Source organism: Brassica napus, chromosome A4 (assembly GCF_020379485.1).
Source record: "Brassica napus cultivar Da-Ae chromosome A4, Da-Ae, whole genome shotgun sequence".
In the NCBI taxonomy this organism is placed as follows: domain Eukaryota; kingdom Viridiplantae; phylum Streptophyta; class Magnoliopsida; order Brassicales; family Brassicaceae; genus Brassica; species Brassica napus.
The window spans coordinates 360,470-382,256 of NC_063437.1; the positions used below are offsets into that span (position 1 = coordinate 360,470).

General features: G+C 37.5%; 4 protein-coding genes and 1 non-coding gene across 10 annotated transcripts; 2 read left to right on the forward strand and 3 right to left on the reverse strand.

Annotated features, from left to right (window-relative positions):
• The first annotated feature begins 1,278 nt into the window (after positions 1-1,278).
• Positions 1,279-3,735, forward strand: LOC106444964 (dnaJ protein ERDJ3B-like). Its single transcript, XM_048778270.1, has 10 exons — positions 1,279-1,520; positions 1,595-1,743; positions 1,827-1,962; positions 2,286-2,400; positions 2,594-2,710; positions 2,791-2,877; positions 2,957-3,016; positions 3,095-3,172; positions 3,254-3,325; positions 3,420-3,735. The coding sequence occupies exons 1-10, from the start codon at positions 1,450-1,452 to the stop codon at positions 3,576-3,578; spliced, it is 1,044 nt and encodes a 347-aa protein (XP_048634227.1). The 5' UTR covers positions 1,279-1,449; the 3' UTR covers positions 3,579-3,735.
• Positions 3,736-5,881: 2,146 nt separating this feature from the next.
• Positions 5,882-7,468, reverse strand: LOC111198701 (universal stress protein A-like protein). The gene is made up of 4 exons (XM_022687768.2): positions 6,756-7,468; positions 6,553-6,662; positions 6,216-6,334; positions 5,882-6,135 (listed from the first exon to the last, which is right to left on the reverse strand). Exons 1-4 carry the CDS (start codon positions 6,925-6,927, stop codon positions 6,045-6,047), a joined length of 492 nt encoding a protein of 163 aa, XP_022543489.1. The 5' UTR covers positions 6,928-7,468; the 3' UTR covers positions 5,882-6,044.
• Positions 7,469-10,105: 2,637 nt separating this feature from the next.
• Positions 10,106-13,159, reverse strand: LOC106390269 (DUF724 domain-containing protein 7-like). 6 transcript variants are annotated; one of them, XM_022687737.2, is made up of 8 exons: positions 12,624-13,159; positions 12,100-12,519; positions 11,877-12,038; positions 11,702-11,786; positions 11,380-11,471; positions 11,194-11,296; positions 11,031-11,117; positions 10,106-10,940 (listed from the first exon to the last, which is right to left on the reverse strand). In XM_022687737.2, the coding sequence occupies exons 1-8, from the start codon at positions 13,086-13,088 to the stop codon at positions 10,282-10,284; spliced, it is 2,073 nt and encodes a 690-aa protein (XP_022543458.1). In that variant the 5' UTR covers positions 13,089-13,159; the 3' UTR covers positions 10,106-10,281. The 6 variants fall into 6 exon arrangements, with proteins under 6 accessions (XP_022543458.1, XP_013686146.1, XP_022543460.1 ...); XM_013830692.3 differs by having other exon boundaries at positions 11,380-11,477; XM_022687739.2 differs by having other exon boundaries at positions 11,702-11,783; positions 12,624-13,158.
• Positions 13,160-13,429: 270 nt separating this feature from the next.
• LOC106396974 (ADP-ribosylation factor 1-like) lies at positions 13,430-14,960 on the reverse strand. The gene is made up of 7 exons (XM_013837491.3): positions 14,804-14,960; positions 14,420-14,583; positions 14,271-14,341; positions 14,053-14,172; positions 13,845-13,963; positions 13,690-13,771; positions 13,430-13,610 (listed from the first exon to the last, which is right to left on the reverse strand). Exons 2-7 carry the CDS (start codon positions 14,565-14,567, stop codon positions 13,605-13,607), a joined length of 546 nt encoding a protein of 181 aa, XP_013692945.1. The 5' UTR covers positions 14,568-14,583; positions 14,804-14,960; the 3' UTR covers positions 13,430-13,604.
• A 3-nt stretch (positions 14,961-14,963) lies between these two features.
• Positions 14,964-15,036, forward strand: TRNAF-GAA. The gene has a single exon. It is a non-coding gene; the product is annotated as a tRNA-Phe (tRNA).
• Positions 15,037-21,787: the final 6,751 nt, after the last annotated feature.

Sequence of the window (21,787 nt, forward strand, 5' to 3'; positions counted from 1 at the left end):
GGAGATGATGAACCGAAGGTACTCTAACTCCTATTTCAATACTATGTAGCTTACCGGCTTCAGCTGCATTGTTCAAGCAATTCACTAGGGCTTCAGCACATAAAATAAACAAGAAAGGAGACTAGGGATCTCCCTGCCGTAACTCACGCTCAGCCTTGATAAAGCCATGATGCACACCATGATCCAACGCACCCATACCCTATCAAACCCCAATCTCTCCAAGAGAGTCTACATGAAGCACCACTCCATGCGGTCATACGCCTTAGACATGTCAGCTTTAATAGCCATGTATTCCCCCGCCACTCTCTCATTTGTGCGTAAAGAAAGCACCATCTCACGAGCTATGATTATGTTGTCCGAGATAAGACGGCCTGAGACAAACGCGCCTTGAGTTTCAGACACCACTGATGGCAAGATTACCTTGAGCCGGTTGCACAAAATTTTGGAGATGATTTTGTATTGAACCGAACATAAGCTGATTGGTCTCATGTCCTGCATACGGCAAGGCTCTGATACTTTTGGAGTGGGGCTCAACTGAGTGTGATTCCACCCCTCAGGGATCACCACTGTGGCAAAGAAACCCAATATTTCTTCAGTGATCGCATGTACAACTATGTGCCAATAATTGTGATAGAATGAACTTGTGAGACCATCTTCCCCTGGTGCGCTTCCACCATTAACACTCATAGCTGCTTTTCTGATTTCTTCTGCAGACACTGGAGAAGTGAGGTCTATGTTCATATCATCTGTGATCTTGTTAGGCAGCTACAGGAAAAGAGACTCTAGGTCAAAGGGATTGGAGCTGAGAAACAGTTCACGGAAATAAGAAACCGCAATGTCTCCCTTTGAACCTTGTGAGAAATGCTCATTCCCTAACTCATGGATAAGCATCAGGATTCTGTTTTTAATCTTGCATCCTTTTACTACATTATGAAAGAATTTGGTGTTCCTATTACCCTCCCTTAACCACTCCTCTCTGCATTTTTGTCTCCAGAACTGCCCCTCCTCTCTATATGCATCGGCAAGTTGCATCTTCAAGCTCCTCATTATTATTAGGCTACTGTAAGCAAATTGAATGGTAGACTAGACGCATTTTAAGTGGAGTTAAAAGAACTGCTTCAGCAAAAATGGGCCTCGTTAAAAAATATATCTCTACGAACCACGTCGTACTGATAAAGTCAAGAAAAAAAGAAAGAAGAAACAGCGATCTTGCGATGTTGTATCCACGTGGCTTATATTGATTGGTAATACTTGTCAGAGACTTCGTTCTGATTGGTTAAGCCTTGCAATTTACACGTAAACCCGACCACTTACTTTTTTTTCTTTTTTTTTCTTTTTTGAATCTTTCCGCGAAAAGGGATTCGACGTTCCTTGCTTGGGTTCTTGTTAAATCTCAGGTTGGAGCAACCCTAGTAGTAACGAATCTCTCTGCGGGGATCTCCAGCTTCCATGGCGATTCGGTGGTCAGAGCTATGTATCGTACTGTTCGCACTCTCTTACGCCATCTGCGTCATTGCAGGGTAATAATCACTTTCTCTCGACTTATGAATCTCTTTTTTATATAGATGTTGTAACGTTGCGTTTTCGATATCAGGAAGAGCTACTACGATGTGTTGCAAGTTCCTAAAGGCGCGTCTGACGAGCAGATCAAGAGAGCTTATCGCAAACTCGCTTTGAAGTATCATCCCGATAAGAATCAAGGCAACGAGGAAGCTACTCGCAAGTTCGCTGACATCAATAACGGTTCGTATTTTTTTTTTATTCTTCTGAAATTGACACTTTTCATCGTTTTGAAGTTGACTGTGTGTTGATGTTGTTGTAAACAGCTTATGAAGTGCTATCGGATGAGGAGAAGAGGGAGATTTATAACAAGTATGGTGAAGAAGGGCTTAAACAGCATGCTGCTAATGGTGGACGTGGAGGTGGAGGTGGGGGCATGAATATGCAGGACATCTTTAGCCAGTAAGTTCCCTCTTTTTTTTTTTTTTTTTTTTTAAACTAATTATGGAATAAAGAAATGGAGTTTTGTTTATGCATGGATAGTGGATACTGATGAATCTGGTCATGTTAAAGGTCTTTGCTGTAGTGCCAATAGTTCCTAAATGGTTACTCTTTAGGTTCAAACTAGTGCTAAGAATGGGTTTTGGATGACATTTTCCTGAGAGTTTTTAATCGTTTTCTTGATTTTTATTTAAAGGGTATTTATTTTAGTGCGAAAAATTTCCTAAAAGTTCGTTTAATAGAATGCTATTGGTGGGTGCTGATATTATTATTGCGCATGTTAGGTTTTTTGGTGGTGGTGGTTCGAGGGAGGAAGAAGAGAAGGTGGTCAAGGGTGATGACGTGATTGTGGAACTTGAGGCCACTCTTGAAGATTTGTACATGGGAGGCTCTGTCAAGGTTTGTTAAGCCCCCCCCCCCCCCCCCCCCCCCCCCCCCTTTCAGGATGTTGTCATCATCACTTGGTCTTGCTTTGATTCATTTATGCTAGTGAACATATTTAAGTTTTGGAGTATAGAGTAGCTCGGTTCTGAGACAAAATGCACATGAAAATGACTAGCCTTAAAACATTTGGTTTCTTAAACTATCAAAGGTATGGAGGGAGAAGAATGAAATAAAACCAGCTCCTGGAAAGAGAAAGTGCAACTGCAGGAATGAGGTTTATCACAGACAAGTTGGTCCTGGAATGTTCCAACAGATGACAGAGCAGGTAATAAAGGCATTTTCTCTCTCAAAATCGTCCTCTTGAGTCCAGTATCAAACACCCCAACCTGTTTCCTCTCGTTCCAGGTCTGTGACAAATGCCCAAATGTCAAATACGAACGGGAAGGATACTTCGTCACAGTTGACATCGAGAAAGGCATGAAAGATGGAGAAGTAAACTCTCCACACCCTTATTTTTGTAAACCTTAGATACTGTGAGCTTATCAATCTCTCTCTCTCTCTCTCCTTTCAGGAAGTGTCTTTCTACGAAGATGGTGAACCCATTCTCGACGGTGACCCTGGTGACCTTAAGGTTAGTCCTCTTCCCTAAGTTTCAATTATCTTCATGATCAGAGGATTTTAACCGTTGTATTATTGTACATTTTGGCAGTTCCGAATCAAAACTGCACCACATGCCCGTTTCCGGAGAGATGGCAACGATCTACACATGACCGTCAACATTACACTGGTACATTTAATATTCCACCAACATCTTCTGTATCTCTACTTATCTATTTATTGATTCTGCTTAAAAATAAACACCTTTCAGGTTGAGGCGCTAGTTGGTTTTGAGAAATCATTCAAACACTTGGATGATCACGATGTTGACATCGGTTCCAAGGTAAACTCTAACGTTCTCTCTCTCTGCACCACAAAAAAAAACTCGAAACTGGTTATCTGATGAAGTGAATATGATGTGTGTGTGTGTGGAATAGGGAATTACAAAGCCAAAGGAAGTGAAGAAGTTCAAAGGAGAAGGGATGCCACTTCACTACAGCACAAAGAAAGGAAACCTCTTTGTCACTTTTGAGGTTTTGTTTCCTTCTTCACTCACTGACGATCAGAAGAAGAAGATCAAACAAGTCTTGGCTTAGTACTCCTCTCTCTCTCTTTACATAGAACTTGTAATGATCCTTAATATTTGTAACATTACTAGGTTTGTTTTAATATAGAAAGATTGATCGAATTGTCTTTTATGTATCAAATTCTTTCATGATTTCACTAAAATATGATTTACACGTGTTTTTTGCATACTTGTTAGTCTTTCTTTCAAAATTTTGAGGAGACAGCCATTGCCTCACCCCACCAGTTGCATACAAAATTTTGTTTACTTTATCTTATCTGAATTTCATATAGCCAAATCTTTAATCTTCTCATACTTAATCCACCGTTATGTTCAAAAATCAGGTTAACTTGAGACCTTAGTGACAATAAAAACGTAAAAGTAATTCATATAATATATAATATACCGTAACGACCCAATTCTTAACCAAGAGATTTCGGCCTGTCAAGGCTCAGATCCACTCCAGAAAACTATAGCTATTGTTTTTAACCAAGAGTCTTCAATTCAGTTTAGTTTTCTCGAGTGAGGATCTCGAGTGAAGATGAGACATATACATAAACAAAAAATTTAGAAAGAACAATAAAAATATTTTTGTGACATATGCGAAACTACCAAAACAAACTGAAACTAGATTTCGATCCGTGCGTGTATTTGTTTTCATTTATTTTTATATATAAATATTTTGTTTTCAATTTTAAATTAGTATATATTATAATATATATGTATCTATCAATTTTTAGAAATTGATTAGTATATATTAGTATATTCTAAATTAGTATATATTATAATATATATGTGGTTTTTACTACTAGGTCAAGACCACTTGATTTAGTATTCCTCTCTTTAGAAATTTGTTGTTTAAATATAACTTGTAATGATTTTGATCATTGTCTTTTTATGTATTAAATTCTTTCAAGATTTCACTAAAATATGATATACCCGAGGTTTTTTTTGCATACATTGTTGAAGTTTTCGTTCAAAATTTCGAGAAGACAACCGTTGCCTTAGACAAAATTTAGTTCACATACTTCATCTTAACTAAATTTCATATATCGAAATCTTCGATCTTCTCATACGTTAAATCCACCGTTGTGTTCAGGTCAGGTTAACTTGAGACCTTAGTGAAAATAAAAACGTAAAAGTAATTCATATATATAATCTATATTATTAAAGTTGAAGTACACATTGAGATTGTTTGGCAATATAGATAGTAGTTAAAAAAATAGTACTGTTTGGAAACATGGATAGTAGTAAGTTAGGAAAAATAATAATGGGCTTATGCTACTAAAAATTGGAAGCCCATTACATTATATTAAAAAGTAATGGGTCTATGTTATTTGATATATAATATATTCAAATCAAAATAATAATTTAAAATTGATTTATATTAAAAATTCATTCAAAAAAAAATATATATATATATATATTCAAAATTTGATTTTTACTAACATATTTTCTAACAACTATTATAAAAATATTTTCAATATATATAAGAAAAATACAATACAAAACCCAATTTCAAACACCAACTTAAATTATGGTTTTTATATTTCACATTAAATTTTAAAATATAATATATGTGATTATTTATATGATTGTACGTATAAAATATTATTAATTATAAGAAACTTATTTGATGGTACGTATAAAATACGTTTAATTATATGATAACACATATTTTGTAACCTATGATGACACATATAGGATATATATGTAATAGTGATTAGGGGTGGGCGTTCGGGTTCATTTTCGAGTTTTTTTGGGATTTCGTGTTCAGTTTAGATCTTTGAGGATTTGGTTCGGATTTGGATAACCAATTTAAATAGGTTTGGTTTAAATATTTAGATAGAGAATTAATAATAATTTAAGTATTTTTGGAGTTTTGAGTATATCTTAACTATTTAAGATATTTATGTTTGATTATCTGTATATATTTTCAAGCATTTAAGCGAACTTAAAAGTTTACATCATATATATAAGTAATTTAAGCGAACTTAGAAGTTTACATCATATTTTCAAGCATTTAAGCGAACTTAAAAGTTTACATCATATATTTAAGTATTTACGTTTGATTATTTGTATATATTTACATCATATATATTATGGATGTTTTTATATATATTAAATCTAAAAATAATTAATATATATAAGTATATAAATCTATTTTGGATACCCAAAATACTTCGGTTCGGATCGGATTAGATTTCAGTTCTTCAAATACCAAAATTTTGAATAATTCAGATATTTAATCAATTCCGGTTCAGATTTAGTTCAACTTATTCGGATTGGAATCGGTTCAATTCTTCGAATTCGAGTTTTTTGACCAACCTTAAATAGTGACATAAAAATCAAATAGCATCATATTTTTTTTTAAAATACACCCGCACGGGCGTGCGGGTCAAAATCTAGTATACATTATTGCATAAGAAGATTGATTCAACTGTTACATCAATTGCTTTCAAACGATACACAATCATAAGACTTATCACTTTTGAGCTCAATTATTTTGAGGCATATTCTTCTTCACGATAATCACAGGACACTTCACTCGTTTGGCGCAATACTCGCTCACACTGCCTAGCAAAGCTCTATCAACGAAACATATACAACATCATATCAATAACCATTATAAAACGTAAGTATTAAACAAGATTAATTAAGGTCTTACCTTTTGAAGAAGCCATAGTCATGTGTGCCCATAACTAACATATCAGCCTTAAGGTTCTGAACTGCGTTACATATAACTTCCTTGGCATCTCCTCTTCCAACTTTTCTCTCTATATTAATCTGCGCATTAATTAACAATAAGCTTTAGTTATTTTTTTTTCATTTTTTTCGTTAAAATCTTTGGAAATAATAGATCGCTAACTAATCTAATAATATGTGGGGTTCGTATTGAATACATATATTAATTTTTTAATTTATAAATTCCATTGTTTTCACTTCTTAGTAATTTGTCAAATCTCCTTAACAAAGTGATCCAAAATTTGTTGGACTAAGCTTACATCGGACTCAAAATCTTGGTAGACGTTTCGAGATCGAGCCATGACTGACTCCACTAGCTCATTTTCGTATTTCTTCAAGGCTGCAACCGGATCTCCGGTCACTATAAACCCTAGAAAGTTGACCAAACAAAGTTCGATAAGCTGAAAGAATTATATCAAGGTTTACTCAATCAAATAATATATTGTGTAATAACGAGACTAACCTGCGGCATCAATGGAAGAATAAACGGGAAGAGGGGGCTTGACGTAGAGGAGGATAAGAGTATTATTGGAACCATATGGAAAAAGATTGTCAAGACTCCATGAAAGAGCTTCCATGCTCTCTTCGCTCTCGTCCACTGCTACAACGATCTTTCTCTCCTTTGTTTCTTCCATTTATTTACTATAAAAAAAATCTTTTGTTTGCTTAAAGTATTAGAGAAGAAATATCTAATGAAGAAGGTTTGATGGAAGAAGAGACTGCGGTTTTGGCTCTATTTATACAAGTAGCTCCGCAAACCCAAAACCCACTTGACTTCTGGTTTTGGAGTTAAGTGTGTTAGTTAGATATATTTGTAACTTGTAACTCGTTAGTTATATATGCAAAAGACACCTTCTCGTGACTAAACTTACAGCTGAAAAGTTTTGTGTTATGTAAAGATAAGATATAAACCCACGTTTGATTCCTAACCAATCAAAGAAGATATTGTAGATGTGAAAAAGAATATTGTAACTGTGAATTTGACTCTTTTCTCATACGATATTGAAGTGTTATGTGATATTTGTATAGCGATAAAATCATATATATATATATATATGCTAGATTGTGAACTCAAAATTCTTGAACTTTCTAGAAAAAGAAGAGGATAAAAGTAATCTATATAAAAGGTTGGACCTTTCATTTTGTTCATATATATGAGTACAGGTTCTTGAAGTTACACTAATTGACTCATCATAATTTTCAGATCTGAATTATCCACCATAAACGTATACAAACTGAAGTGTATTATTGAAGCAAATAAAACCTAAAAATATAATTGGTCCTGGTGGTCCTTGTGAAAATATCATGACCCTAAAATGAAGATAAGATGTACACAGATAGCTATCTTCCAACTAAAAAATTGACACCTTCGATGATCTTTATGCGTTTGCGCTTTCATGCTCCTGGTGGACCCAAGGGTTAAACCCGTAATATGACCATGTCACCAGATTAATGGGCCTTTAACAGGCCACGATTTTACATTTCCAATCAAAATAATGATTGATGGGCTTAAATTGGATATGATTTTGTTTATGATGAAGTTGGTGACAATTGTGTTGTTGTTGATTCAAATACTAACCCCGAAGAAGTAGAGAGAGTCTGCAAAGTGATTGATGAGTTGTTTGCGTCTCATGGAAGCTGTTCTTGAAGAAATGAACGTAGTTTTATCGCATGATCTGATCTATTATCAACTCCTAATGAAGCAAATGTTAATCATTCAATTAAATTATCTTATTGCGACTAAATTTTAAATAATGTTAGAAATTTAGAAATTTGCAACAAACTGTGTCCGATGTGTCAAGCTCCTACTGTGCTCAAGAGAGCTACTATTGTGCAAATCTATAATCTTATCTAAAATAATGAGAAAATAATCACATTAAGTTGAATCTATAAATTTATATAAATTTAGCACACAAAACACACAAAAACTAATTGATGAAAAATAAAATCTTACCAATTTTGCAGTTTGCATAACCGATTTTCCATAAGACTTCTCTATAAGACTTCTAGAGAAATATGCTATTGAAATCTGAAGTCTGCACGACTCATATGTGAAAAACATGCATATCAAAAACGTTAAAATGGTTTCAAAACAAAGAAATCAAATTGTATCCGTAAATAAGGGTGGGCACGGATCGAATATTTGGGTATTTAGAGGCATTCATGTTGATTCGATCTGTAGCCACACGGATATTCGGTAATTTGGATATATATCTGATTTTTTTAGAATTTTAAAGGATATCCGATTTGTTTCGTAAATAAAATAATTTTTAAGTAAATGAAAATATATAAAATAATAATATTTTATTACAAAAATAAAGCATTATTTAACTTTTTAAATTCTAATACCTAATATAATAAATTTAATACATAAAAATATTGTAAAACTTATATAAACTATAATATATATATATAACTTATATATATAATTCTTTAAATATATGTATATATATGCATATTACGGATATAATTGGATATATGTTCCTAAAAATATTGATCTTTGTGATTTGTTTTTTTTACGGATATTGCATTTTAGTATTTGATTTGCTTCGTAGAGTTACAGATATCCGGATTTTTCTGTTCGAATCAAAACGGATAATGAATCGAATCAAAATTTATGAATATTTTGTCCAGCTCTATCTGTAAAAAAATAAATAATATATATTTAGCTTTCGATTTTTTATTCGTTTTGATTCGAACCAAAAATCCAGATAGTGTGAGTTTTATATTGAAAAAAAACTTAAATTACATAGTGTGAATACATTAATGTAGAGTTTAGCTGAGAAGCTCTCTACACGTGACATGTCAGCGTACTAATTCTCAAATCGTTGTGAAGCTGACATATGTCCATTATACTGTGAATGCATTTATTACAATGTTTCTTTTTAATATATAAGAGATTATAAGGGATATGATTTGCATCGAGTAATGAATTGATTGTCTATAATTATGATATTATGTTATATATGTTCTCTAATTAAAAAATGTGACTTTTTTCTTGTAAATTCACAATCGCTGTAAACTTGTAATTCGTTTTGTGATAGTCTTCAAATATATGTTGCTTTACACTCTTTCTGGAAATTGAAAGTGAGATGCTTTGTGTTTGTTTTCAGATGGAAAGCACTATATCAGACCCAGAGCTTGATGAGGACTTTAAGTGAAATCTACAAGGAGTATACAATGTCCAAGAACCTATCAAATTTCCTGAAGATGGATGTGATGATGAAGAGCATAGACCCATGGTGCTAACAGAAAGTCTCAAGATATCCTTTAGAGGGTACTGGCTAGGGACAAGAACGCTAGAGGTTTTGTTTACTGAGAAAATTGTGGAAAAGATTGAAAGGGAAACCGGCTGCAAGTGCTCATCAGAGATCAGGTCGTGCTGGTAGAACACAGAGAAGAGTTTCAATAATGACTTGCAACCACAAACGTATCCTGAAATATTGAGATCATCTTGTGTTAGGGGCTATGTTAGTGTGGGTAGGCTTAAGCTTGCTACTAGTTTCATGTAAATTAGAGCTCATCTTTATGCTACGTACATGATATTCATGATTGTCTAGAGTTAAACAGTATATTGTCTAGGTTTTGCATACTCATGGATCATGGTTATAAGTGCCGATGATCCATGGATCCAACTTTAATAGAGGTTTATCATAATTACTACGATTTTTCCAACTTCCCCAACTGTGAGGCACGAAACATGTCCTCGAGAAGCCTATAAGAAGAGACAGAGGGAGAAAGGAAGATAGCAAGAATCACAAGTAAAGGATGATCATCATATTCTCTCAAGACGACGTGTCAACATGATGATTCTACTTTGACAATCCATAAAGGCCGTCTTTCATTATAATTACCACCATGTCCATTATAAGATTCTAGAACTTCTCGTTTGTTCCTTTGAAGATTCCACAAACACCGAGTCAAAAGTTATTATTACACAAAACATTCATTTAGATGATATGGCTAGCTTATTATTATTATTATCATTACTACCATGGGAGGCTCACAGTTGCTTGAAACTCCTCCTCCACATTCTGAACCTTCTGGTCAAGAACAGCTGCGTAGGTATGCATGCTAGCTATATCCTTGTCCATTGTCACTTTCGCTTCCTTCAACAACGCTTCTTGCTTCTGCAACTCAACAATCTTCTTGGACACTAGTTCAATATCTTCTTCACACTTCCTTCTCTTGTTACCATTCTCTGTGATCTCTCTCTCAGCAGCTTGCAACTCTTCCAACGCCCACGTCTGGTTCTCTTTAATAGACAGTAGCTTCTCGATCCGAGATAGAGGAGCTGTGATATCGAACCCGTGCTTCTCCAGCTTGAGAAAGGACTCTTTGATCCTGTTTATCGCGCTCACTGAACTGTCCACTTGTATGTTGCTGAGTTTCTCCAACAGACCGGTGAAGTTCACCATTGCACCAATAGCATCTCCTTCACGAGACTCTTCCTCGCATTGGAGGAGCGGGCTGAAGTGTGGACGCTGCGGCACAGCTTTGAAGATCTCCATTGATTCGAGGACTTGCCAACACGGTGACTTTTTCGCAAATGGCAGAACCATTGTTGAATCTTTCGCTTTAGGAGTTTCCACGACATGCTTTTCCACTACAGAAGGATCAGGAGGAGCCGCCCGAGGAGCTGATTGCCCTGAAGGATCAGATCAGACAAAACAAAAAACACAATACAATTAGAACCGAAAGGTGAAGAAGTGTAAGCACTAAAAAATCAAATCCGAACCTGATGATGAGTTTCCACCGTGGATCCATGAAGCAAGAGGCTGATCATCGTCATCAGTCATATCAGCAGTACCATTAGCCGCCACACCTGAATGTTCATAAGTCAACAATGTTTCAAGAATCCAAAGAGACAACATTAATCCATTAAGACAACAATACAGTACCTGTCTTCTGCTTTTGATTAGGCTCTGTGCTTACGAACTTGCGTGGCTGACGTCCTCTCTTCCTCTTATTAACGCTCTCTCTGTTACTAGACTCCTCAGGTGTCTGGGCACAGAGTGAGTCAATGATAGGATGAACAACAAACCGACACAAAGAGGAATGTTGAAAACATACTAGTAAACATTCACCTTGGCTTCATCAGCAGAAGATCCCTTTTGATTCTTCATCACAGTTTGTTTCTTCCTCGGAGTTGTTTTCCCTTGTGTTTTCGTCAGCTGGACTGCAGCTACACCCAGGACTACCGATGAGTGATACTCTTTTGCTGATAAAAAAAAACATAACGTAGATTCATGACACATTTAAGTTTTACTTTTCTCAAACAAGAATCATCATCATACTTTTTAAAGTTAAAGAAAGGATAGATTAGGAAACTATTATATATATAAGGAAGACGTAATCAAAATAATATTACGTTTTATTAGTTTCTTAATCTATCAATAACACACTTACTTTCTGGTGCTATCTCTGGTTGCTTTGAGACTAGTGTGTTACCACCATCCACCACAGCATTAGCTCTTTTACTTGCTACTAACTTCTTCACAAAGCAGATAAAGTTATAAGCAGATGGCAAGTTTTAGAGATTCAATGAAAATGTAATAATGGGAAGGAGATATTTATAACTCACAGCTGGAGTTTGGGGGAGCAGTGTTACAGACTCTTTACCAGCTTCTGCAACATCAGGAGGAGGAAGACACCTAGAAGATCGTGTCGACCTCAGTTTTACTTTTACCCTTATGCGGGTTGCTACCTCAGCTGCATGCTGACGACTCTCCTTCCCATCCGAAACCTACACACATACTAACTTCAATGCATGTTCTCTAAAAGATCAGGTAACAACTAACAAGTACCTTTTCTTTAGTTAGCCAAGCTCCACCTTTCCACTCCATAGACGGTCTTAGCTGCGACTGTACAAAGTCTTTACCCTCCTTGTTTGTTCCCACAAGGAGAGTGTATCTATCCCCAGTAAGAACCATGCTTACTACACTCGGACACCATCCAGACCCGAGCAGAGCATCCACACGTTCCATCAACCCAAAAGGTCTTAAATCAAAAGGCGGTGGTGGAGGCCTGACTTCAGAGTAAGGAACGTTTCTCTTGGTCCACTCATCTTCTTCTCCACCGCTCAAACTCTTGTGCTTCACCAACAGCAACGTCCCATCTTCATTCTCCATGATGGCTATAGCCGAAACCCAAATATCACCAAAATCCTCAACCTGAGTCCTCACTTCTACATTCTCTCCGGCGCTATACTCCGACTTCATCAAATGCTTCAGACACAAAAACAAAAAAAACAGAGTTGTGATTAAGACAGCATACAAACAAAAGAAAAATGAAAACTTTAATAATAATGATAAAGGTGAAGACTTTTAACTCGTTTCTCGCAACGAAACCACTCATCATCATTCCAAACCATATGCGTCCTGAGCTCCTTCCGTCCAACCTCGATGACGTCAGGCTCGAACTTGAGGTACACCAAGAAACGGTGACCAGGCAAGAGCTTAACCACCCAGCCAGACCACCAGCCACCTCTGTGAGCAGCGTCAACCATGTCGCCTTCCTCGAAATCGGCTTCTTCAGGGGAGGACGGATCCGGCGGGGGAAGGGGGCGGATCAGGCGGTGGACAGCGGTTGTGATAAGCGGAGGAGAGTGGTCTTCTTCTTGGGTGGAGAGAGGGTTTAAGTGGCGAACGGAGAGCTTCTTGCGCTTGGAGACAGCGAGATTCTCTTCCAGGATGGCGCGGTACCATACATTGCCGTTAGACTCGTTGGAAGAGACTTCAATCTCGGAGCCTTTCGAAGCGGAGAGCTTCTCCTTTCTCCCCGTGGATGACAGCATTGCTTTAGAGCAGATGAGAGAGAGAACAGTAGTGTGCTTTAGTTAGTGTTCTGTGCTTGAGAAAAGAATAATGCTGCTGCTTTAAAAGGAATTAATTATTTATTTATTTATATTAATTTAGGGGAGAATTTAATTATGATTTGATTAAAAAGTTAAAAGCCCATCAAGACAAATGGAATGTGGGTGGGTCCTTTGGTTGTTGTTGTAATAGTTTAGTCGTTTCTCGTTTGGTAAGCTTTGTATTTTAGCTCGTTTAAGGTAATACGATTATTTTAGATCCCGTTTTAGTTTAGTCAGGATTCTATAAATAAATTTAATAAATGTGTGAAGATATTGGAAAATCCGCCGAAACGTGGGTTCATTTCATAATATTCAGAATTTAGTATAGAAGAAAAACAACTTTAAAAGAGTTATTAGGGAGCGAAGAACAAAGTGTGAAATGATAAAAAGTCTGAGACGAAAGAACAAAACAGAGTCGAAGATTCTTCGATGAGACCAAACCCACAAACTGCTATCCTAAGCCTGCATTTAATTACACATTTTAGTTCAACTCATTAGTATAATTTTAAACAATAAAATAATATATACCAAAAAGAAATACCTTGTTTGCGATGTTGTTGGAGAGCCAGTCAAGTCCCTCGTAGAGCCCTTCTCCTGAGGTAGCACATGTACTCTGTATGTACCTGTCAAACCAAAACCAAACCAACGATTACATCACTTATATCCGGTTTAGCTTTTGTTTAATTTGGGTTTTACCAGTGTCGTTGACGGAGAGAGTGAAGGCCAAGTTTGTCAGTAATCTCAGCGGCGTTCATGGCGTTTGGAAGATCTTGCTTGTTAGCAAAGACAAGAAGCACGGCATCTCTCAACTCATCCTGCAACAATAGTTAAAAATGAAACATTAACCTAGACAATGTCGATGTAAAAACAGATAAGAAGAAGATGCTGGTTTCAGAGTTTTTACTTCGTTGAGCATTCTGTGAAGCTCGTCTCTAGCTTCCACAACACGGTCACGGTCGTTGCTGTCCACCACGAAGATCAGCCCTTGCGTGTTCTGGAAGTAGTGCCTCCACAATGGACGAATCTGGATTGGAATTAGTGCAAGCACAAAAGCATTTTCAGATTTGGTATCATTCAGCATAATCATGAATGGTACTAACGGAATGTGTAATGAGAGAATACCTTGTCCTGACCCCCGACATCCCAGACGGTGAAGCTGATGTTCTTGTATTCCACAGTCTCCACATTGAAACCTAGCCAAGAATAGTCAATTCCAATCACTCACACAACACTGACACTCAAGCATAGTCAAAGTTAGAAATGACTCTCACCAATGGTTGGAATGGTGGTGACGATCTCGCCAAGCTTGAGCTTGTACAGGATGGTGGTCTTACCAGCAGCATCGAGACCAACCATGAGGATACGCATCTCTTTCTTCGCAAACAGCTTGCTGAACAGCTTCCCGAAAGACAGCCCCATCTTCTTCTTTCAAACCCTGTTCGTTTGTTAAAAAAAAACATGCAATATTACTCATTAGCCCCTCATCAATTGCATCCTACGAAGAATTCTCTCAGATCTCATTGCAAGTTCTGATCAAATCAAATCAAATCAACATCCTCCTAGATCTAAGATTCCCACGGCAAACAATCACAATACACGAATCCGGGAGAATACACAGAGATCTCGCAATCACGGATCCAGATCGCGGGACTTACCGGGGGAAGAAAGGCTACGCCGAAGAAGAGCTCGCCGATGGGTCTTCGAACGATTAAGAGGAGGATCGTGTGTTACGCTACCTTTCTCTACTTATATTTTTCTTACGCTTTTTTTTAGTATACATTATATTAACTTCAGTTCGTTTTCAATTAACAAATTGCGGGGATAGCTCAGTTGGGAGAGCGTCAGACTGAAGATCTGAAGGTCGCGTGTTCGATTCACGCTCACCGCACTTTCGTTTTTTATTTTATTTAGTAATTTACACTAATGAGTTGGGCCTGACTTAAAAATGTATTCAATCAGGTTTTATCAGCAATATATAAATGGGCTTGTTCTTGATAGATGCTGTTTTACTACACCCTTTTGTATGAGCCGGTTCTAAATCTCATATTAGAGCACCCCCATTGAGGGTTCATGGGGGGAGTTCACACAAAAACCAAGAAAAAATAATAATAAAATAATTCAATTCCATGAACCCTCTCTCTCCTAAAGTTCTCTTGGTTGAACCCCTCTTTCCTAAAGTTCATCACTGTAGCGCGGGCCCCACGTGTCGTGGCGGCCCGCGATTGGTCTAACTTTTTTTTTTTTTTTTTTTTTTTTTAAAAAAAACCAAAAAGAAAAAGAAACAAATTTTAATAATAAAAAACTAAAAAGATGAACCCCAAGAGGGGGTTCATTGATGTGGATGCTCTTAAATCGGTCCAAGTGCCCCCCAGTCCAACTATTGATGACTAATGATTGCGATATGAGGTCACTTTGTAAAGTCAAAAGTCTGACTATGAGCCACCGTTGTCTCAATTTGTTAAAATTCTTTTATCAATTCAATATTTTTCTCTTTATTATAGAATTCAGAATTATTAGTCTGTCTCCTGTTATTATTTGTGTATCCGCCTTTTATTTAAAGTCACTGTTTACGTACGTTGAACCTAGACTATGGTTTATGAATACAAATGTTACTATTATTTCGCCAGGGGAAAAAGAGTAAGCTAGTAATAAGATGAAATGCCAAGTGCAGGATGTAAATAGAAAATGGGAAATGTCCTCTACCAACCTGAGTTTTTCTTTTTTTTTTTAACTCTGTATATTGATATTTAGGTTAATAATACAGAAGTTAAGGCTGGTCTTTAGTTATACACTACACTTTGTCTTTCGCCGCTCACATTTTTATGGTTCCACCTCAATTATTATCGCTCCCTTCACAGAAGAAAAAAAGTCGCATCATACACATCATTCTTAATGGGATTGAAACAGCTTTGTATATAAAATTGATGACATACCTTTGTGAGAGAAAACCAAAAGACTTATAATGAGTGAATGCATGATTGAATCTTTAATAATGTAGCTTTTTCAGAAATTAACGATTTATATTATTGAAAAGAGCCGACTGATAAAAACTGCGTACGAACAAACTAAGAAGATATTCAAAGAAAGAAAAGAGTATATGTGTGAGTTTGGTGGACAACTTTCACAGAGTCTGATGAATAATTAATATGAAAGCTATCAATCAAGTAATACCGCAAAGCAGTTTTGCATGGACATGATTCATTACTGCTCATAATATCCTTTTCTGCAAAAATAATCGGTTAACCAAATAAATTATACATTACTAGACTATACATAAAAGTATATTTGATTTATTTATCGACATTATTCTACTGAAACTATCTTTAGGGCGAATATGCCTTCACTTGATTTGATAAAGTAAAAAACCGACCAATTATAGCCGCCTTGTAAGTACTCGTTCTCGAAGAATAACCAAAAAAACATATAAAGCACCGATACATATAAAACCCCTTACTATCCAATCCAATGAGTCATCTATTACCGGGAGGCAGTATAGTCGAGGTCGAAGGGGCGGGGGTTTAACTATAAAAAATCTACATATGTCATCGATAAGTAAAAATAGACATATAATTCACCCTCTCATTGGGCCAAGCATAGAGACAAAATCGAACTCAGTGCCAAAGACTTTGGGGGTGGGGGGTGGGGGGGGGGGGGGGGGGGGGGGGGGGGGGGGGGGTGTTGATGTGTACTTACTTGGTTGCATGATAAGTTAAAATAAAGCTCGTGTAATGTATATATGTAACTTAATGTTATGTCATGTCCCTTCCTACATCTCAATTGTTTAATCCGAAAATATCTATCGACATGCGTAGTAGTAGTTGACCTTTTATCGTATTATTAAGTAAAGAAACAAACAAAATAGTAATAATAATAAGAGAATAAGATGAGATGGCTATAGAAAGTAACACCATTTATAAAAACATTAAGCCAATCAAACTTTTCATAATATGTACATGCTCTAAATATATTTGTTATGCAATAATTTGTCTCTCCCCCTTCCACCGTAAACCCTAAGCCGCCGCTCATTTTCTGCGTTTTCAGGCGGCCGACGGCACCTCTCGTCGTTGGTCTCCCTCTCCAGCCGTTTGTCATCGCCTTCCGCCCTCTGCTATCTCTTCTTTTGTCTCTCCTCTTTGCTCAGTGTGTCTGGATCCGATGAGATTTTTCCACCGGATCTAACTGGAATCGAAGGGTCTTTGATTCCTCTGGACCACCAGCGAGGCGAGACGAGTCGGTGATGGCTCTGGGAGCCCTGGATCTACTCTTAGTCGCTGATTGCGCTTGGATCTGGGTCAGATCTGAGATCCGAGATTCGCCAGAAGCTTCGACGCGTCACTGCCGTCCACGCCTCTGCTCCGCCGTCTCGCCCCAGTCCGTCTATTCTAGCAGTTAGCTCCAGGGTTTGCGTAGAGCTCCTCCTCTCTCTGAGTGAAAGGTGGTTGTGAGGCGCACCACCGAGGACCTCTGTTTCTGTAGCTCAAACGACAGCTTCCATGGTGTTCCTCAGCGAATGGTTAGCTCCCCTTTCCTGCTCTCATCGTCTTCTACTAGGGTCTTGAGGACAACCCTCGACGTCGACGTCTGTTGCGGAAAGAGCGATGTTTTCTTTCGCCTTCAGGTCACCTGCTTCAAGGAGTTCCGTGCTCCCTCTGTGCTTCATTTCCCATTCCAAAGCTCCCGGTCGATTGCGATATGTAACTCTGCTGTCTCCGCCGCATCTTCTGTGTCGCGCAGCGGAATGAGGGGCCAAAACGACCGACTGCGCTTGACCGCGATCTTCATCTTCAGTGGTGTAGCAGCGGGTTTACACTATCGTCATCCTCTGTGTTAACTTGGGCTTGTTTGTCGACGTCCTCCTCCAGCGGAGCTCCGGGGCGTGAGCCAAGCGCTTCCGTCGATGCCTGCTAGGAGCCACTTCGGTGAGGCTCGATCGAACTCGTCTTCAGGTTATTCTCCTGCTCTGTGTTTCAAACCAGTAGAACAGGAAGCGCTTTGGTATGGGAGTTTAAAATGCTGTCTTTGTGCTTCAATGTAATATTAACTTAAGTAAGCCATTGTTTGGGTTGCTTGGTGTTAATCTTTGTAGGTTCTATGGGGCTTTTTTAAACTTTTTGCGGTTCCATAAACCTGATAAGCTGAAAAGCATCTCTTGGTTTCAATGTTCTATAACTTGTAACCGGATTTTCATTATCTTCTAATGATATTTACCCTTTAGCAAAAAAAAAATTAGTCCAATTGCATGTTTGAATCATGAATTCCTCAAAACTAAGAAAAACAAGTCCAACTAAGGGTCTTTTTCGTAAAACTGTGATTTAGAGAAACATATTTTGATATAAATTATTATTTATATTTAATAATGGTTCATCGTATAAATTGTCTACTAAAAAAACTGGGTTGAAGGAAACACTCAACAGAAAGAAAAAGAAAACATTCAATGGGCAGAACAATCAATACTTAGTACTTCACATGCGTAAGAGCAAATATAGGCGACTTTACATTACGTGAATTTTGCATGAACATATATATATGAAGAGCCATTCATGTTAAGGCTTTTCTATATGAATATGTTCGTTTCATGTGAAGCGATTCAGAATTTTTTTTTGTTTGCAAAACTGATGATCTTTTTAATATAAATTATGATATATTTATAACAATGGTTCATAATATTTATTTATTAGAAATGTTGGTTGCGAAATACGGCTGTGAATTTGTAATATTTTATAGGTGATTGTGAGATTGCGTCGAGTGCCAAGAAATGAGTTGTACATGGCACATGGGCTTCAACCTCTCTTCATACATACATACATAATATATAATTTATTAATCATGCATTAATGTGTATACAAATATAGTTACTTTTTATAGTAATGCTGTTTATAGTTAAGAAACCAACGAATCTACGGTGTGGGTACAATCCGCAGCTGAGCATTGAAGGACAATCGTAACGTGTCAAAATTCAATACCAAAAGTAATCAACTAAGTGACAAAAGAAAGGTTAGTAACAACCAATGGTGATTGGATAACGATGTCAAGTATGGTTCGTAGTTGTTTAAAGATGTTCGTATGTGTTAGGTTGATTTCTTACTATTACAACGTCAGTGTATGATTATATGTACATTATCTCCACCACCTTTCACAAAGTGGCCCTTTTTTGTTTTGACTTTACAAGAAACATCGTACGGGTCGTTTTGCTTTTTAAGAGGCAGGTAATGTATTAGTAATAGGTGCTTAAGGGCATCTCTATCCGTACTTCATTTTTTCCTCTAAAATAAAGTAAAAGTAAATATGGAGTAAGGAATGCTCCAACCCAACTTCATATCTCACTCCATAATGAAATTTACTCCATAAATGGAGTAATTTATTTTTTGTTTGTTCTTCACTCCATTATAGAGTGGAAAATGGAGTAGGATTGGAGCAATTTTACCATATTTTCACTTTTATTTCATTTTAAAGGAAAAAATGGAGTTATACATTGGAGATACTCAGTTTCCCCTTCCACCGTGGGGGGTGGGGGGGGGGGGGGGGGGGGGGGGGGGTGTTGATGTGTACTTACTTGGTTGCATGATAAGTTAAAATAAAGCTCGTGTAATGTATATATGTAACTTAATGTTATGTCATGTCCCTTCCTACATCTCAATTGTTTAATCCGAAAATATCTATCGACATGCGTAGTAGTAGTTGACCTTTTATCGTATTATTAAGTAAAGAAACAAACAAAATAGTAATAATAATAAGAGAATAAGATGAGATGGCTATAGAAAGTAACACCATTTATAAAAACATTAAGCCAATCAAACTTTTCATAATATGTACATGCTCTAAATATATTTGTTATGCAATAATTTGTCTCTCCCCCTTCCACCGTAAACCCTAAGCCGCCGCTCATTTTCTGCGTTTTCAGGCGGCCGACGGCACCTCTCGTCGTTGGTCTCCCTCTCCAGCCGTTTGTCATCGCCTTCCGCCCTCTGCTATCTCTTCTTTTGTCTCTCCTCTTTGCTCAGTGTGTCTGGATCCGATGAGATTTTTCCACCGGATCTAACTGGAATCGAAGGGTCTTTGATTCCTCTGGACCACCAGCGAGGCGAGACGAGTCGGTGATGGCTCTGGGAGCCCTGGATCTACTCTTAGTCGCTGATTGCGCTTGGATCTGGGTCAGATCTGAGATCCGAGATTCGCCAGAAGCTTCGACGCGTCACTGCCGTCCACGCCTCTGCTCCGCCGTCTCGCCCCAGTCCGTCTATTCTAGCAGTTAGCTCCAGGGTTTGCGTAGAGCTCCTCCTCTCTCTGAGTGAAAGGTGGTTGTGAGGCGCACCACCGAGGACCTCTGTTTCTGTAGCTCAAACGACAGCTTCCATGGTGTTCCTCAGCGAATGGTTAGCTCCCCTTTCCTGCTCTCATCGTCTTCTACTAGGGTCTTGAGGACAACCCTCGACGTCGACGTCTGTTGCGGAAAGAGCGATGTTTTCTTTCGCCTTCAGGTCACCTGCTTCAAGGAGTTCCGTGCTCCCTCTGTGCTTCATTTCCCATTCCAAAGCTCCCGGTCGATTGCGATATGTAACTCTGCTGTCTCCGCCGCATCTTCTGTGTCGCGCAGCGGAATGAGGGGCCAAAACGACCGACTGCGCTTGACCGCGATCTTCATCTTCAGTGGTGTAGCAGCGGGTTTACACTATCGTCATCCTCTGTGTTAACTTGGGCTTGTTTGTCGACGTCCTCCTCCAGCGGAGCTCCGGGGCGTGAGCCAAGCGCTTCCGTCGATGCCTGCTAGGAGCCACTTCGGTGAGGCTCGATCGAACTCGTCTTCAGGTTATTCTCCTGCTCTGTGTTTCAAACCAGTAGAACAGGAAGCGCTTTGGTATGGGAGTTTAAAATGCTGTCTTTGTGCTTCAATGTAATATTAACTTAAGTAAGCCATTGTTTGGGTTGCTTGGTGTTAATCTTTGTAGGTTCTATGGGGCTTTTTTAAACTTTTTGCGGTTCCATAAACCTGATAAGCTGAAAAGCATCTCTTGGTTTCAATGTTCTATAACTTGTAACCGGATTTTCATTATCTTCTAATGATATTTACCCTTTAGCAAAAAAAAATTAGTCCAATTGCATGTTTGAATCATGAATTCCTCAAAACTAAGAAAAACAAGTCCAACTAAGGGTCTTTTTCGTAAAACTGTGATTTAGAGAAACATATTTTGATATAAATTATTATTTATATTTAATAATGGTTCATCGTATAAATTGTCTACTAAAAAAACTGGGTTGAAGGAAACACTCAACAGAAAGAAAAAGAAAACATTCAATGGGCAGAACAATCAATACTTAGTACTTCACATGCGTAAGAGCAAATATAGGCGACTTTACATTACGTGAATTTTGCATGAACATATATATATGAAGAGCCATTCATGTTAAGGCTTTTCTATATGAATATGTTCGTTTCATGTGAAGCGATTCAGAATTTTTTTTTGTTTGCAAAACTGATGATCTTTTTAATATAAATTATGATATATTTATAACAATGGTTCATAATATTTATTTATTAGAAATGTTGGTTGCGAAATACGGCTGTGAATTTGTAATATTTTATAGGTGATTGTGAGATTGCGTCGAGTGCCAAGAAATGAGTTGTACATGGCACATGGGCT

Bases quoted from the DNA above. Each gene is read 5' to 3' on its own strand.
- LOC106444964 (XM_048778270.1), top strand. From the start codon at position 1,450: ATGGCGATTCGGTGGTCAGAGCTATGTATCGTACTGTTCGCACTCTCT. The intron at 2,711-2,790 runs GTAATAAAGGCA...CTCTCGTTCCAG, and splicing joins TCCAACAGATGACAGAGCAG to GTCTGTGACAAATGCCCAAA. The intron at 3,326-3,419 runs GTAAACTCTAAC...TGTGTGGAATAG, and splicing joins ATGTTGACATCGGTTCCAAG to GGAATTACAAAGCCAAAGGA.
- LOC111198701 (XM_022687768.2), bottom strand. From the start codon at position 6,927: ATGGAAGAAACAAAGGAGAGAAAGATCGTTGTAGCAGTGGACGAGAGC. The intron at 6,335-6,552 runs GTAAGCTTAGTC...ATTAATGCGCAG, and splicing joins ACCAAGATTTTGAGTCCGAT to ATTAATATAGAGAGAAAAGT. The intron at 6,136-6,215 runs GTAAGACCTTAA...TTTCGTTGATAG, and splicing joins GACTATGGCTTCTTCAAAAG to AGCTTTGCTAGGCAGTGTGA.
- LOC106390269 (XM_013830690.3), bottom strand. From the start codon at position 13,088: ATGCTGTCATCCACGGGGAGAAAGGAGAAGCTCTCCGCTTCGAAAGGC. The intron at 11,118-11,193 runs GTACTGTATTGT...ATGAACATTCAG, and splicing joins TAATCAAAAGCAGAAGACAG to GTGTGGCGGCTAATGGTACT. The intron at 10,941-11,030 runs GTTCGGATTTGA...CTGATCCTTCAG, and splicing joins CGGTGGAAACTCATCATCAG to GGCAATCAGCTCCTCGGGCG.
- LOC106396974 (XM_013837491.3), bottom strand. From the start codon at position 14,567: ATGGGGCTGTCTTTCGGGAAGCTGTTCAGCAAGCTGTTTGCGAAGAAA. The intron at 14,173-14,270 runs GTATTCTCTCAT...ATTCCAATCCAG, and splicing joins ATGTCGGGGGTCAGGACAAG to ATTCGTCCATTGTGGAGGCA. The intron at 13,964-14,052 runs GTAAAAACTCTG...CTATTGTTGCAG, and splicing joins TTCACAGAATGCTCAACGAA to GATGAGTTGAGAGATGCCGT.